The 17,468-nt window shown below is 36.8% G+C and overlaps 1 protein-coding gene across 3 annotated transcripts in view; it reads right to left on the bottom strand.

Annotated features, from left to right (window-relative positions):
* SLC44A1 (solute carrier family 44 member 1) overlaps window positions 1-17,468 on the bottom strand; it is an 81,223-nt gene that overhangs the window by 25,286 nt on the left and 38,469 nt on the right. For all 3 annotated transcript variants that reach the window (XM_085043327.1, XM_085043326.1, XM_085043325.1), the window contains exons 5-10: window positions 15,734-15,827; window positions 10,735-10,904; window positions 8,849-8,938; window positions 6,580-6,707; window positions 5,360-5,546; window positions 3,171-3,336 (exon numbers count right to left, since the gene is read on the bottom strand). In XM_085043327.1, coding sequence (XP_084899453.1) covers window positions 3,171-3,336; window positions 5,360-5,546; window positions 6,580-6,707; window positions 8,849-8,938; window positions 10,735-10,904; window positions 15,734-15,827 — 835 coding nt within the window. The remainder of the gene's footprint in view (window positions 1-3,170; window positions 3,337-5,359; window positions 5,547-6,579; window positions 6,708-8,848; window positions 8,939-10,734; window positions 10,905-15,733; window positions 15,828-17,468) is intronic.

Below are 17,468 nucleotides of genomic sequence, written 5' to 3'. Positions count from 1 at the left end.
GAAGTAGGACTGGGATAAAGAATCAGTATGTCATAAAGATAGCGTGGTGGTGTATCCCCTTTCTCCCTTCCCACCTGGGGCTGCACTGTGATCTCAGAAATGCTTGTTAGGCCTCAGTCCTGGCAAAGAGCACATGGGCTCAACTCCTCAAGCTTATCAGAAACATATCTGCTCCCAGGAGCTTGTCCCGTCTAACAGTCTCCTGTTTTTAAACTAACAGCCTTGTAAACCTTTTTTTTTGTGCCTAAGAAACAACCTAAGTGCAACAACATTTCTGTTATGGACCTTTCAAAGAAAGTTACAGACCTGAATTGTGGCCAAGATGGAGAATTACAATGGCTAAAGCCAATGCTCTTGCAATGCCATAAACTCCTGGACCACAGTGGGCTGTGACCAGCACCTGCCTCTGAGTGGGGCCTCTCAAGAGCCAGCGAATTCTCAAGTTTGTGATACTCAGAAGACCAACATCAAATGCTGCCAACAGAGCCTGCGCTGACACCTCACTGCTCAACCCTCAACCCTTTGCCCATTGAAAAGTTTCAAAGGATCCTACATGAGCACTTCAGCGAACATGAGAGGAATTTTTACAGGTCTGTACCTTGCACATACACATGTGTGAATGTGATATGGCAAATGTACTATGAACATTAGATTGGTAAGTAAATCAGGTCTATAACTGAGTTACTGTTGTGCTTATAGCAAATTCTATAGACTCTTTCATTAAATTGGTAAAATTAGGCTATTGATTAAGTGATGTTAAGTCTAAGTGCTGTTAAAATCTTTAGGCCTAAACTCGTCATCAAGTCTGAGGCTAAGAGTGGCAAGAGGGTCCACTCTGAACCTTGTGACTCAATGGGATGGTCTCCCTCATTCCTTTTTATCCTCACCCTTTCTCATCCTTAACTTTTTTCTATCCCTAGCTTCCAAATAAATAATTTTAGGTTTAATTTCAGATTGATTGATTCTAGATTTTAGTCCTACTTTTCCTCTGTGTGCTTTAACCATCTACTAAGTAGCAGAGCGAATCTTGTCTGTAAACTCTGTCACACTTTCACTTTAATATTAACCTGCTTTTGCCAGTACCTTTGCCAGTGATTCTCTGAGCAACTGAAAACACTCATTGGTGACAGGTAGTCTTACTAGCAGTTGGCTGCATTACCACTACAACAAATGGCAGTTCCCATAAAGTTACATCTGATTGTGTGCAATTCAAAACCTTCCAAAAAAAGTAAGAAACAATGCTAATACTTTTTCAGTTGGACTACTGATAAACTTGCCTTCTCCTTCTCTCTTGTTCTGCTGGAGATCTTTGTGTAGACTTTGGAGAGAATATTACTAATTGATCAGGTAAAGTCTTTTCTCAGATTTTTTGCATTTCTGATTTAGCTATTATGTCCTCAAGGTACTTAATGTTGAGCCTTAGAACAAGTTATTTAATGCAATGTAGATAGAATATTTTTAATTTATCAAACAAATACTCACTTTCACAATTTGAAGACATTTTTCTTTCCTACCAAGGAAGCCACTTCTACTTCTCTCTCAAAGAACAGGACTATTAAATATTTAAAGAATGGCTCTTCTTTATTACAAATAAGAGCATGATAATAAGCATACTAAGAAACATGTGCTAACATTCAAAAAATAAAGGGTCTCCTCAGCTTGTGAGAGATGCGAATTTCTTTCAGAAAAGATAATAAAAGTAGATTGTTCATTCCATGAAATTAATACCTGCATAATGTAACCCTGAGATGTTAATGATTAAAACAGGCTTGTCCTGTTTCTTTCCATTAACTTTTAGGGAAAGACAAATTTTAGTCCTTGTTGGGCACAATCACATAAATGGGTTGAGTCTTATGCCCAGGCAACCTAAACGCTTCCTCATTTTTCGGGCAAAGTCTGTAATGCAGAACACTTGGAGGCCTGTTTTTGCCTGAATTGAAAGGAATCCATCTGGCTAAAGTTAATGAGCATTGAACACATATAAAACATTTCTCCATGGATAACCTTATCTCATTTGATTTGGGAAGCTGCTCATACGCACAATAATAGGTAAATGCAAATTAATGCCTTTCCCATTTTTACAAGTCACTTTTCAAATTATGATTGTACCTTAAAATGCAAAAAGAAGATAACAGTAGAGAGAAATGAGTATTTACTAACTTAAAATTTCTATTATGGAATTATAGGGTATGGAAAAAATAAAAATCATTCACCCTCAGGTGATAGGAAATACATAAACTTACAGATGAAGCTTACACGTCGCTAAGCAATATATTTCAGTGCAGAATTATTCTCTTTCCTCTGTACTTTCCTCATTCCGTGCTCAATCTAGCCTAATTATTCACAAGATTACATTCCTGTAACATCTTGTAATAACTTCATAGATGTATTTCATTGGTACACTGAGGACTTAATCATTAATAAAATAACAAAATTTCTGACAGCACAGTAAATTGATTCCCTGATTTTGGTATTGTTTTAAAGACTAGGGCAGAAAAGGAGTCAAAAGTAGTTCAGACAACAGCCTCAATTAAAAAGAAAAACCAATTAAACATTTGTGATCTGAATCACGCACTTGAAAAATATCTCCATCTATTATTCAAAAAACTAATACACAATTTAGTTCACAAATATAGCAATGAAATGTGGAGCTTTAAAATTTTACAAAAATTTTTATTTGTACATGATCTTGTCAGAATCTGTATAGAAATTATGAATCTAATAAGATTTTAAGTAATCCTGTGAAATTAAGATTAATGAAGATTTGTGAAGCCCCATAAATAATTTAAAGGGCATTGTTTTGCAATTAAAATAATGATCAACTGCTTTCAGTATTTTTTAATCTCTACAGATGTTATCAGCAATTATTATTAGCAGAACAGATGACCTTCAATGCGCATCCTACTTTGTAAACAACCATCCATGTCTGTAGAATGTGCAGATGTTACAAGGCAAATAAGACTTCAAGTCTTAAATATCAGGAACACCATCTATAATTGGCAAAACAGATATTTCAGGACTTCACATGATTTAAAACGAGTCAAGACAATTTAACTGTTCCCCAGCTTCCACAACGGATGCAAAAACTCCCCCAAAACCTCTGTCCCTCAGTATTTCTGCTAAGTCAATGTCCGTGTTACTCATGATAGAGCTATCTGAGTTGTTCTTACCTTGTAAAATAATATGTCACAACAGCCCCTGCTACTGTCATCTGCTGACAGGCTAGGATAAACTCACTGATCCAGATAAGTCCTACTACATGGTACCACCACATGTATTTCAAAGGACCTGCCATCCGAAATTCAACAAATCCTTCTTCATTTGGAACAGGACTACCTAGAAATAAATGAGGGTAAAAAAGAAAATGGTGCTTACATCAGCTCATAAAGAAGGAAGCATATGGTATTAGCAGTTCATAACCAGTTACAGCAGAACTCCTCTAGCTTCTACTCATAGTTTTAAATGTCACGTTTAGGAACATTGTTCTAATTGTTCTTTTGAGACAATTAGTATAATGGTATTTGAAAAACAAAACAAAAAAATTACTAAAAAGAATTTCCACAGCTACCCACCATCTCATAGCAAATATTCATATAGTTAAACATAACAGAAGCCTACTTCAGTCATTCTTAACTTGAATCTGCAAGAATCAATATCAATTCCTTACATCTAGATGTCAATATAACAATCACTATTGTTTTCCTTATGGTAAGCTTTTGTGCAAGTATTTCAACAATGTTTGTATCTCTGAGGTTATTACAGGACATACGGAACAGCCTTAAAAATTCTAAATATATGATTAATATATGATTTCATATATTCAGAAATTCATTGACTCTGTCTAATGTGAATGGCAATATCACGTACACAGACTGACAGCATGTCAGAACACTCCTAGGAAAGGCAATGTGTTATTTCAATGTGTTAACCCACCGTGAGATGTTTCACTTTATACAACAGTTACATGAACAGCTGATGAGATTCAGAAAAACACTGTGAGTAACTTTGTGTGTAATACGTGCTTACCTTGAAAACCATTGTTTTGACTTTGCACTGACAGCACATTATCCACATTCTTAGTTACGTTTTTATACTTACACATAAACTTAAGGTTTTCTTGTGAATAAATTAACTATTGAAATAATTCTGGTTTCAGTAAACAAGGACTTGGCCTTATTTGCATAAATGTTTTGTTTAACTAGTAACAGTGATAATACTGAGTGCATGTAACCTAAAAAGATAAATTAGTTTTTGCAGAATCAAGGCCAGTTGAAGGGTTCTGTCAGTTAACTATAATATCTCACTACGTTCTGCTACAAATTTAGTGCCTGTGCAGTGGTCTGACTCAGAAAGTGAAGCATGGGGCTGAGACTTTCAGCAGCGACCATTTTCTGCAAATAGCACAGCATGCATTAACAACTAAAAATTTCAACAGTACTGAGAACAAGAACACATTAATTCTATTGCCTCCAACCCTTGCTAAGAACTCAGGATATGAAAAATACTTGTCTTGTATTACTGTGAAATAGCTTTGTGACTTGAAACACTGCTACTTTTCGATCAGTAGTAAACAGCACATTCCAAAATTTTAAGATATTTAATAATTAATGACAGTCTCTGTTGCCTACAATGTATTGGAAAATAACAGACATCTCCCTTTTTAAAAAGCATCTGCTGTTCTTTGCTGAAGTAACTAAAATTTGGACCTATAGGATTGATTAATTGTAGAAGCTTTTGTCAGACCCTGAATACAAACAAACAAAGCTTTCACCTTCTATGTACTAAAGAACAGGCAGGAATTAAGAGTACATTGGCTGCTCTCAGAATAGTCTACAAACAGCAGAAAAACCTCCTTAATAATTCTGGAATAATACTAGAAAGCTAAGTTACAAACAACTGAAAATTAATTCCACAATATTTACACAGTGGGAGACAGTAATTGTGTGCAATGGCCCTTCCCTTACTATGTACTCATCTGTGTGAGTACTGTCTACAACACAATATTTGATGATACTAGCACCATGATTATGCTGTCTTTAACTTGTGTGTGTAAAATTAGAGGGAATTATTTGAAAAATTCCTATAGTAGTTTTAGTAATAGAGTCTCGTGGTTTGCAAAAAGCCAACTTCCATCAAATCAAAACGCTAGTCTCATACACAAAGTATCATCCTGGGAATGCAGACTCAAATGCACAATAACTTTCTTGTAACAAGTGTTCTGAAGTCAGTGAGGCAGACAGGAACAGAAGCACAAGTGGGCTTTTTTTCCTAGAGGTTCCCACATACTTTTTAGTCAACTCCGCGTGAAGTAATACAAAAATGAAGTGAAATTTATTTAAAATAAGTGACAGCTGCTTACCTGTAGTACCAAGAAAAAGCAGGACTATGATCCAGTACGTCCAGAAGAGGATAAGCACAAAGAATGTCCAAAATGGCTGGAAGACTAACAGCGGCAGGTGAATGAAGACCTTGCCGGCCACATGGAACAAGGCAATGGTGAGAGCTACTCTTTTGCGCATAATTAACATGATCAAGAACAAGATAACCTAAAGAAAGAATTTCCAAATCATATTTTGGAGTACTGAAACAAAATCAAGCTATTTTGCACAGCTAGGATATTCAAACACACTAAATTAACACATACTGGCTCTATAAGATCACAAGATCAAAATGTAAAACCTCTATCAGCTTCTTCTGGTGATAAATTATGTTCCAAATTATACTTTTGGGGAATTCCAATCTCATAATTATGCATTTGAAATCATCATCAGCCTCAAACTGATGAGATTAGACCAGGTTCTATCCTCAATTATGTTTTACAAAACAGTGAAATCAGCAAGTTTTAGCAGAAAGGTAATTTAAAACTTGTATCTGACCATGGTGTGGTGGTCTTATAGGATGTATGTATATATGTGTATAATAATGTAGAGAATAAGAATCTGGGAGAGGTAACAGAGAGGAACTTTTGGATTAGGATGTGAAACAACAAGTAGAACAAAAGAGGGAATCTACAATTCCTGTGAAGTTAGTCACACATTGTCAGTTTTTGGTAGTAAATTCAGTGACTCTAAAATGAACAGCAAGGCCCAAAGACGATAAATTGGTTCAATAATCAGTGTTAGTATTTCAGTTCACAACAATTTAAGAACAACTTCTTTCAGAAGCAGGCTAAGGACTTTTAAATATACTGAAATGACTAAATATGTCTGAACTGAGAGCCCAAGAAAAATCTCTTTGGATTGGCAGTCCAGTATCGTACCTATTCTTGGAAGTCCCTGTGGACATTTTACAGTAGATGAAAGTAGCTGCAGGCTTAGAAAGTCTCTCCTGACTCAAAATCAGATATTAGAGAACAGTTCCTAGAAAGTCTCCCCTGACTCATAATCAGGTATTAGAGAACAGTTCCTGAAAGTTAAAAAAATAAAATAACATAATGAAAGAAAATTACTTCAACAGAAATTGTGGCAGAAATAAACTGTTCAAAAATGTGTGCAATACAACGCTTTCACCTGAACAAAAAAATAGAGACCAACAGGAAGACAAGAACAAGAAAATTATACAGTCATTAGCAAAGCATACCGTGAAGACTGTAGCTGCAATGGCATAGATCAAGAGAGCCTGAAGATTGTCTTTGGCTATTTGAGTCTCAGGAGCACTGGCAGATAATCGTTTTTTAGCATAGAGCCACCACAGGACTCCTGTACCACCTATGTTTTAGTGAGAAAACAAAAATGATAAATGAATGATACATCTTCTGTGTGACACAGTCATACTACCTAGCCCCAGAGAAATGAAACAGTTCCTTCCTTTTAAGTCTAGTCTGGTACTGAATACTCAAGAGCACTGATGCTCAACCCAACAAGAACTTGAGAGGAGGGAGAAGTGCTCAGTTCTCCTCTCTTGCCCTCTTCTCAAGTGCACATACTCTTTTCACAGTCTCACCGCACTATGACCACTTAAGAGACCTGCAGAACCTTGTCTGTGTTTTAGGGTAAACTGCATGAAAGGACTACTTCATGGGGAGCCCTAACAATGAAGAGCATTAGCTCCCACTAGACACATAATAGAGGAACAAAAGGAAGAATAAATAGTTCTGTGGTAGGCTGTATGTATGGATGTATAAGTGTGTATAATAATGCAGGGAGTAATAATTTAGGAGTCGGAACAGAGATGGACCTTTGGTTTAGGATGTGAAATAACAAAAATGACAAAACAAGGAGTCTACAGCACCTGGGAACACTAATTGAAACAAGAAAGATCAACCTGATGCGGGAAACAGGTCCTTAACCATATGTACCTAAACTTGCTTCAGACAGTGTCTTGGACACTGGGAAAAAACACTAGTAAAAGGCACAGGATGCAAATACAATATGAGGTACTAGCTGCTCATCCCTGTTATAAAATCCTAGCCTTACGGCCAGAGTATCATTCTCCTATTCCAGCTGTCTTTCCAACGCAGAACTTTTCTTAAACACAGATCTCCAGCCCCTCAGGTAGGGAAAACCTCAACTCTCTGATACATTTCTTTTCTCTTTTGAGTGTCTTTCTCTATTCTGCTGGTTATTTCTGAATCAAATGCGTAAGCTTGGTAGGGAGGTTCAACCAGATGAGCCTCTGTGGTGCCTTCCAACTTCACCCAATCACAGTTCTGTGATTCTATGATCACATGTTTTTGCTGATGATACTCTGTTCAGGTCTAAAATGAAAAACACTCTTTTGACATCTCCTAAACAAACAGTCACGACAGAATAAGCAGCATGTGTCACAAATGACATATTTTTATTCAGGCTGTGTAATGGATGAAACGGTTTAGAACACAGTAATAGATGCCAGCAAAGTCATTTAACTGTTTCACTCAACATGGTTGCTCAGCTTCTACAGAGAATTTAAATGAGAAAAAAATCTATTTTTTCCTTTTCCTTGGTCAGAGATTGTGAGACCATTAAGTGGAAAACCAAAGTGATCCTGAAAAAGTATAGATGGTCTGCTGATTTTTTCCATACATTGTAGTCATGAATTGCAAGAATTAAATCGCTAGTGCTTCTTAATAAAATTATTCTATTTTTGTGCCTTCCCTACAGTCATCTGCCCACACATTTTGGCTTAGCTTCGCAGTAACAAGTGAAGAAAATTTTAGTTTTACAAATTTAAAAGCTAGTATGATAAAATAAGGTTATTTTCACACAAGCTACATAATTTAGGAAGAGACAAACTTTGGTTATTTCCAAGATAGCATGGCTGGTTGTATTTCATACATGACTTTGGTCATGAAGGCCTTCCTGAGTCATATGGAAATACAAAGATTTTATTAGAGTTGCTATACAAGCACCTTTACGTCCTCTCTTCAAGAACAGATCTTAAAAAGCTACTCAAAGAACTGAAGGGGTTGATGAACATGTCAGGGTTGCTAACATATCCAGCTGCATAAACAATAGCTGCCCTTTGATTTCTTTGTGCACCACCCATGGCATGGGTGTGTCATCAGACACACTCGCACTTAGCTGCCTTGCTGACCCCATTTGGAAGGCAGATTAAGAAATAGGCAGCATTTAGGGTTACAAGTGCTGTGGGGAAACTCCTGCACTGATACCTAGCTCGAGTGAGCTAGGCTGACATGAAACTTGCCTGCCAAGCAGAGTGTGCAAATATCCAAGGAGCAATGTTACCTCTGGGAGAGGTCTGCAATTACTAAGGTGACATTTTTGATACGTATCTGTAAAGGGAGTCAAAAAAAAAAGGCTGAAGGTACATGCATGATCCAAGATCAGTGTGGGATGTAGCTGGGCTGAGAACATGCAGCATAAGGATTAGAATTGGGCACTCAAACTGGGAGACAAACATGACTTACCAAGTGATCCCAAAATGACAAGAATTGTTAAAATCCAGACAAGTACTCTTGAAATGTACCTTATTATAACCATCAAAATCATGGACAACACTGTAAAAGAAGACAAATAAAATAAGCAGACTAGTTACTTCAAGTAGAAATAGTCTTCCTAATTTTCCCAGTGCACTAAGATAACTGCCTTTCAACAGAATTTTCACAGACAGATTTCATTTTCAAGGCTTATGAACTCACTGAATAGACAGTAAAGAAAATTAGGCACCTCTACAGGTTCTGATTTGATAATGTTGATCAAAACAAAGAGAGCATAAATACATTTACACAATACATTAAATACAGGACATAATGTGTGCATACAGGCAGAGATGTACTTAGACAATGACCAAACAGACAGCAGGACACAACAACATTTTGGATCTGCTAACATAAGCACACCTCCTCAGGACCACAGCAGAGTCTGCACTCAAAAAGATATGTCAGACAAGTGCAGTCAATATGATACCTGTGTATTCCAAAATGTCATGCCAGTCACAAGTAAAAAACTACACAGCCAACTAAGGTGAAGTGAGTGGTGTGTGCAAATACATACTAATATTTTAACATATACATATTTTTGTTCAGCAGTTACTTGAAAGCCATGACAACCTGGCTTTCTGAATCACAGTCTAACACACTGTTTTAAAAGAAATAATTTCTGTTTAACTATGAAATTATAAAAGCTATTAAATTAACTGTATGTAAATTCGACACTAACATCTGACTCAAACTGAAGAGTAGCACAGCGAGTCAGCCACTAGCTTTCAGATGCTGAACAGTTTTCTACCATTATTACCTAATACTGAAGCTGTCAAGATGTAAAAATAAACAGCTTTCCAGATACAGTTGAAAGTGGTCTTTTTTCTGTGTGTGCAGGGGGATTAGTGGTATCTAGCATCCTCTTTTCTTTTTCCTTTCCTTCCCTTCCCCACTTCTTTTTTTTAACGACACAAGCAGACTGGAAACAAAGGACCCCTATATCTAATACAGCTTTGCAGTGTTTCTTTCTAAATGATACACTGCTCATATGCACACCTAATATCTTGGTTGTCCCATTTTAGGATTTCATATTTTATACTTTGTATGAGTAAAACAGACTCACTAGGAAAGCAGTTTATGTGGGTGTGCAACATTCCACCTTCAACAAGAGTACTTTGTTAGAACACCTCTTCCATCGAGTGCAAAGATTCACTCTAAAGGCTAGAGGCATCTTGCAGCCATAGAAACAATTCAGCACCTTTGTACTGTTGGGAATTTCCAGCTCTCCAGACAAGGCTGAAATTTTCAAGGACCTGAAGTTTTTAATTTTGGAAGAAGGGGAAGAAGGAGGTAACATACAATACAACAAATGGGCACCTAATTTTCTTGTTTTCACCCTAAAAGTTCTCATATCTTTGTGCACTTATGTTAAATGATACAAATGAAATGCCCTACATCCAACAGAAGTGGGCCATTGTCCATTTCTCACCCTGTCCTTTTTATTTGGAAAGGGCTTACTTGGACTGGGGTTTGTAGAAGTTGACTATTACAAATGGGAAAGAGGAATACTAAAATAAAAATCAGGAAAAAGGGGATGCTCTCTTAACTATATCAAAACCAATGTTAGCTAATTAACAGCCGTGTATCTTCCATCTTGCAATCAGTGGGAGAGAAATAAAAACAGGAATGCATATGTATGTTATTTCTGAATAAGTTACCCAGCTCTCAAATAAAATTTTTTAAAAGCACCCTGAATAATTTTCTAAGGGATTGTTGCTATTATACATGTTTTTGCTCATATTGTGGTTTGAGGGTGTTAACAATCTCCTAATGCAGTACACTAAGAAAGAGCTAATAATGAGAAAAACAATTACCTAGTGATAACAAGCAAAGTCCCATTATAATCTCTTTGCTGGTCATAACTCCACTAATCAGCCTGTGTAAGACACTACTGTCACTGACAAAGGTGATCAGGGCCTCTGCAAACTTGGCATAGCAGGAAATGTTCACAGGAGCACAGCGATGGAAGAATGGAATAGGTGCACTGGTGACACAAGAAAAAAAAAATCAGAAAAAAAAATTACTCCTACTTAATATAAATGCCACATCAACACACAAATGAAAGGTGAATAGATGCAATCATTCCACCCTTATAACATCATAACCAGAAACCATGTGTTGAATGCACAAGTGCTGCTGAAATGTGGATGATCATAATGGAAAATGATGCAGTTCTTACAAATAACCCTGGTGAGGCTGGAGTGTACATTCCAATGGGAAATTATTACCCCTCCCACCCTTAAATGACAAGGCTCAGAAAGTATATGTTCCTATTTCCCCTTAAATGTCTGTCTTGCAAGTGTCAGGTAGAGAAACAGCAGCTGAAACAATGCCTTTCACTCATGTTAAAATGGAATACTGGCCCATATTTGCAGCAAATGGAATTGCAGAATAACAATACTCTCCTTGAGAGTATACATTTTGTGCCAAAGGACACCAGCATTCACAACTGCCGCCAAGCAAAACCAATGTATTTATTCCTAGCTTTTCCCTAAAGCTTATTCTAGTATTAAATATTACAATCACAGTGTTTATTTTCATTAACTTTGTTAAAATGATGCAAAACATACCAGGATGCCTATATTGCTTTGAACTGTTTTGGAAGCACCCTCACAAAAAGCTATTGATACTATGCACTAAACTTTGCAGAATACTCAGGAAAACCTGCTATCAAGTCTGTCAGAGAAAGAATCAAGAGAGCAAAAACTTTCCTTTAAAGGTGGGCAATTTTGTTTTCTAAATGTCTCCCATTTAGTAGCTGTCTGTCTTACTCATAAACTATGTCAGATCTCAAAGCAGCCTACTACATAATTTGATCAATTCCTTATTACATTTCAGACATGAATTATATGTTCCTTCCTGTAATTGGATCCAATGAAAAAAAGGTCTTTTGTATTGTTTCACCCTGCTCAATCTTCCTTACTTGAAAGATTTCAGTGGACTGTAGCAGCAATGAACATAATCTTCTGCAGTTTCCCCATTTCAGCAGTGACCTATAAATCAACAATTTTCTGTCCTCAATAACTATTTTTAAGGCCATGTCTTTCCAAAATTCTAGCAATCATTTTAAACATGTAGTAGGTAAACCAGCTGCCTTAGGAAAGATGTGCCTATCCATTGTTTTTCTGGTGAAAAAGGATGACATGCTGAAAACCATTAATGTGTAATTATTCTGTAAAGAAATTGGGAGAAATTATGATCACCTGCCATACCTAGGTAATTAGCAGCTCCTAGGTTTTCATTTTAAGTCACTGATGATTTCAAATTTTATGGTTCTAGGCTTTTACCTACTGTGCTGAGTAGGTAAATGCATTTGGAGATGCTCGTATTGATGGTCTACTTTTGGGTGGTAATGAATACAGCAGTTAAGCACAGCAAAGTAATTGTGCATTAGTCACAGTTGTTAAAAAACAAATTAAACCCACAATGATGGCTGCCCTATTTAAAAGGTGGCCCATGTACCCTCTTAGCCTCTTACAAGACAACCTATTTTGGAATGCTGCTGCTCATTATATGCTTTATTACTGGAAAAGACTGGAATTTGAGAGGTTTATTTAATTGTTAACTGCTACAACTTTGCAGAAAGCCAAGAGCTTTTGTAAGCTGTCACAAAAGTAACAAAGCCCAAATTTTGAGGTGGGAGTAGGGAAAAGAACGTCATTCCTGCATCTAAATACAAAAATATCCACTTTGAAAAGGAAACTATTCTTCCAAAATACATCCCAACAGAGGGAAACATGCCATTTGCATCAGAGTTTCTATTACTCATCTAAAATGCCTTAACCTAAAGCAATTTTACAACCTATTTTAAGTTACTTATTTTCATGTGCAGTAATTAATTGCTAAGTTTGTTTTAATTAATATAAAAAAATAGGTTAGTGGTTCCTACAAGTGGTCCCACTTTCTTGAGTAAGTGGGACTCCTGAGAATCCATTTTTGAGATCTGCTTCTGCTTCAGAGGTTCTGACTGAATGATTAGATGAGGTAAAGTGTCTAAATAAAAAATACAATAATTGATCTGTTCTCCATGACCTGTGCTATTTTATATGACCTCTTGATTACATCTTGGTGTAGTACCTACTGAAAAGGAATTACAAATTTCTAAAAATAGCAACATGATGCTCTGTCATAAACGGGAATGAATAAAGTTCAAGCCAGCAGATAATGGTCTCAGAAGCTGTATTTTTAAAGCAATATTCAAATTAATTAGGAGATCCATCTGATTACCTAAGCATTACATTGTAAAGAGTTTTCTCCTCTCACTACTACCCCTACACAAATACAGCAACCTGTGCGAGGAGAGGGGTTGTCTGGCTGGAATGGCACTGCTACCTGCTCTTTATAACCTCTACAGGGCAGTCCTGTGGCACAGCTCAGCACAGCTGGTTTATAGTCCACAGGGACTGGACAGGTTTTCCTCCAGGGTCCTCAAAACAGTGAAGTCATGTCTACTGAAGCTGATACAGGCTGGATATGGAAAAAACACACACTGCTGACTGCACTGCTAGACTGTACAGTTGGACACAATGCCTTGAAGATGGAATGCAAGAGTCCATTGACAGCCTCAGCTGAAGGCTGTGAAGAAGCCTGGTCATCAAACAGAAAATATCAAGGGACAGTCTTCATACCATATGCTCCCTCCATTCCATGGAACTAAGGGAATCGAAGGTTTCACAACCCTTGACAAGTTGCACTACTTCCAGCTGGGATAAAGATAATTTTCTTCCATACAGTGGCAGGTATGGGGCTGAGTTTTGGATTTGCTGAACATAGGGTTGATAATATAGAGATGTTTTTGTTATTGCTGGACTGGGCTTACACAGAGCCAAGGCCTTTTCTGTTTTTTTTCCTCTGCCAAGATGGTGAGGAAACTGAAGGTACATGGGAGGTAGGGAAGAGACACAGGACAGGTGACCCAAACAGACCAAAGGGATATTCCAGACAATATGACACAGTGCTCAGGACATAAAATGGGCAAAAGAAGAGAAAGGAAGGCATGTTTGGAGAGATGTGGTTTGTCTTTCCAAATAACTGTTGCGTGTGATGGGCCCCTGCTCTCCTGGAGATGGCTAAACACCTCTGCCTGCCCATGGGAAGCGAAAAATTAATTTGTTGTTTTTATTTGCTTGTATGTGCCACTTTTCCTTCCCCTATTAAAACATCTTTATAGAAAACCTTTCTGCCTTTTACCCTTCTAGTCCTCTCCCCAGTCCTACTGCTGGTGGAATGAGCAAGTGGCTGCAGGGGGCTGGGCTGCTGGATGGGGTTAAACCATCCAAATCAAACACAGATCAAATCTGACTGTTAAGCTCTTCCTGAATGCCACAGTCTACAAGATGTTGAGTTTTCATTTAATTGTCTGAACAGGATTCCATTTCTCCTTCAAATTACACTTACTCAAATAATTTAACAATAAAAAACTAAAAAAACAGTGGTCTACACATACAGAGCTGGCCTTTTCTCCCTTAGGGCATTAAGTTCAGACTATTCAATCTCAAAATACTTTAACATATTGTACATTTTAGTAATACCATATAAAAAAGAGGAAATACTCCACATATACAACAGCCTTTTAAAAATAACTCTCAAGGTAGTTTTTATGAGGAATTTACATAGCATCATTAGAGCTCTGACATATTGCTCTATCTTTCTATTTTCTTATTAAGCAATATTCATTGAGACTGAATGACATAGGAACACACAATGAGAAGTCAATATAATTCTGGCAAAAATTAAGACTAACAAGCCTTTTCAGAAGTAAGCAAGCTGGCACTGAAGTTTTCATTTATTTTTGTATTACTGCTATAACAACTAGCTAGTTGCATGGAATATTAATCTATATGGGGAAAAGTAAAACCAAGTTACTATTCCAGCTGCCACTAATTGTCACCACAATATTAAAAAATACTCAGTGAAGAGGCTACCATGTAAATAAGAAAGACTTAAAATCAGAGTTTGTAGGACTGACACAAATATAACATTTACTAAAAACATAACATAGAAAACTATGTGTAAGAAAAGACATTGCAGTTACAACCCACTACTGAGTACATTTCAGAAGCTAAATTTTGAGAAAACACAACATGGTCCTTCTTCAGTTAGTGGAATTACTGACAGAAGGCTGTGCACAACAGTTAACAGATTACTTCTTTTCTAAGCAATGCTCATCTCCAGAAGTCCAGCCAGAACAGCTAGAAGAGTTTATGAAGCTATGAACTTTGCAATCCTACTTCACAAACATCAGTCTAATATACTATTTAAAACAATAAACCGCAAAATGATCTGTTAATAAAATACAGCCCTCTATTTGGTACTTGACTATACTTGTATTAGTCACTTGGAGACTGAAAGAGTAAAAAATGAAGCAATGTGCATCTATCTGACTGGCTGACGTAAGGTACAAGCAGTGAACGCTGCAGAGAGCTGTGCATCCCTATATAACTTTTCCTCCCAAAGATTAAAAATGTCCCATGATTGTCTCAGATCTGCATTGCTGACAGGCAGCTGGCTAGAGATACTGTGAAAGGCAGTAAAACAGCTGATACTCAGAACAGTGTCAGTCACAGGAGACAGAAGAGAATTTGATGTTATCAGCTCAATAGTCTGAGTAACACATACATGGATAATTTGGGTTTTCCTCTGAGAGTCATTTCACTACTTTTTAAAAAATAGTATTTTATAAATATATGCAAGAACACAATAAAACATCTACCTGGTAAGAGTGAACATGTGTTGGCATTTTCTAAAGAACCGTCATGATAAAAACAAATCTCTGGTCCCTCCACCCCAAATCAGACAACTTGTTAATATTACCTCTCTGGAACAGGATATTTAGGACATAACTTGGCAGCCCTTGGGTCTGTAGTATATTCTGATGGCTGTAGTTCATAGCTACACAGAGTGGATCCTGTTGAAAGGGAAAAAAAATATTGGTGGGGAAAACAAATAAAAATAAAACATCCATATTCTTTGCAAACATTAAAACTCATACAGGTGCTAATTCTGGACCTCCTCAGGTTATCGCCACAAAGCTTTGCTTCAGTTCCTCCTGCATTGTAGTGGTGAATCAAGACCAACACAGTTGTCAGTGGAATACAAAGACACTCTCCATCTTTGGGTTTTCCAAAGTTTGGGTATTTGAGTGGAAAAGACTAATTCACAATGCAGTGTAAAAGAAGACCATAAAATACTGTGAATTCCTCTCCCCTGCTACTTCACCATGTTTTTCTTGATAATTTTTAATGCGTGAACATTGCATAACACAACATTCATGATAGAAAGAAAATATTCCTAGGTTTGCGGGTTTTCTTTATGTGTGCGTATTCAAAATACAATTGGTCTATAGATTCCAGGGAGAGGAACAAAGAACTCAAAATGATAAAGTTAGAATGTTGTCTGAAAAATAAGAGAAGCTCTGCACTTCATATCCAAAGCTTCTAAAAAGCTGAACTCTCTCCATAAACAAATTGGCACAGCACAATGAAGATCAAATTCCTTATAACAAAATTCAAACATAAATTTTCCTTTGTACCTGACACTTGCCTAATGGAAGTGCCTTACCAAGGAGAGATTTCTTTCAGTTTATCTGTAATAAAGACTCTGAACATCTGATCCAATTCTTCTAGGAAATCAGCAACTTCCAAATCAGATTGGAATCCTGGTACGTCAGAAATTGCAGAGGTAAGGAAGTCTCCAATGATATAAGCTGCCTATCCAAAGGTCAATTTCCTTCCAAGCTTGTTTCCTAATAGATTGCTTACTTCCAAGCGAAGGGCTCTTAACACATAGCTTTTAGTGTCCTTTTTCCCTATGCAATACACTAAGGACTTAATAAGCACTTATCCTAATCTTGATCATCAATATAAATATTCTATTTTTTCTATTTTTGAAGATTCCTCTTCAGTAATACTTTGTTGAAGAGAGTTCTGCAAACTGGATCTGGATAATGCATATACACTACTACCCAATATTAACCAAGACTTTTGACAAACACCTTTATCTTGAACTGCATTACACGAAAAAGAATGATTATTTGTAGCCTTTGTAGGATATTATTGGCAGAAATTTTATCTATCATTGCTACACTTCTACCTCTGTGAGGAGACCTCTTCTATTTACAGACTGAAAGAGCAGAGAGCCTATTTAGCTACCTCAGCTGCTCTCTTTCTAATGCAGTCTCTGGAACACTACTTAAGTACCATTTCTACAAAGCAGTTTTTTGGAAGCTGGTCCAAACCACCAAACACACTGTTGAAGAAAAATAGATTTCCTACAAAGAGAAGTTACCAGGTGAAACATCTGAAATACATTTTCAATTATACTGTTAATATGAATCCTTATGTCTCTGCTTCTTTATGTGGAAAAAACAGTATGAGATAAACAGACATCAGACAAAACAACATTCCTTGGATCTTAGTGGAAAACGTAGTATTAAAATATTTTGTCCTTTTTTGACAAAAGGCTCTATACCGCTGGAAAAAAATTTAAACTGTTCTTGTAGATATGAGAACTTCTGGATCATGGGCATTGACTAGTAACTCCATCTGAC

Source organism: Lichenostomus cassidix, chromosome Z (genome assembly GCF_008360975.1).
Source record: "Lichenostomus cassidix isolate B80296 chromosome Z, HeHo_3.0, whole genome shotgun sequence".
In the NCBI taxonomy this organism is placed as follows: Eukaryota; Metazoa; Chordata; class Aves; order Passeriformes; family Meliphagidae; genus Lichenostomus; species Lichenostomus cassidix.
This window is presented reverse-complemented; position numbering and strand designations above follow the sequence as displayed.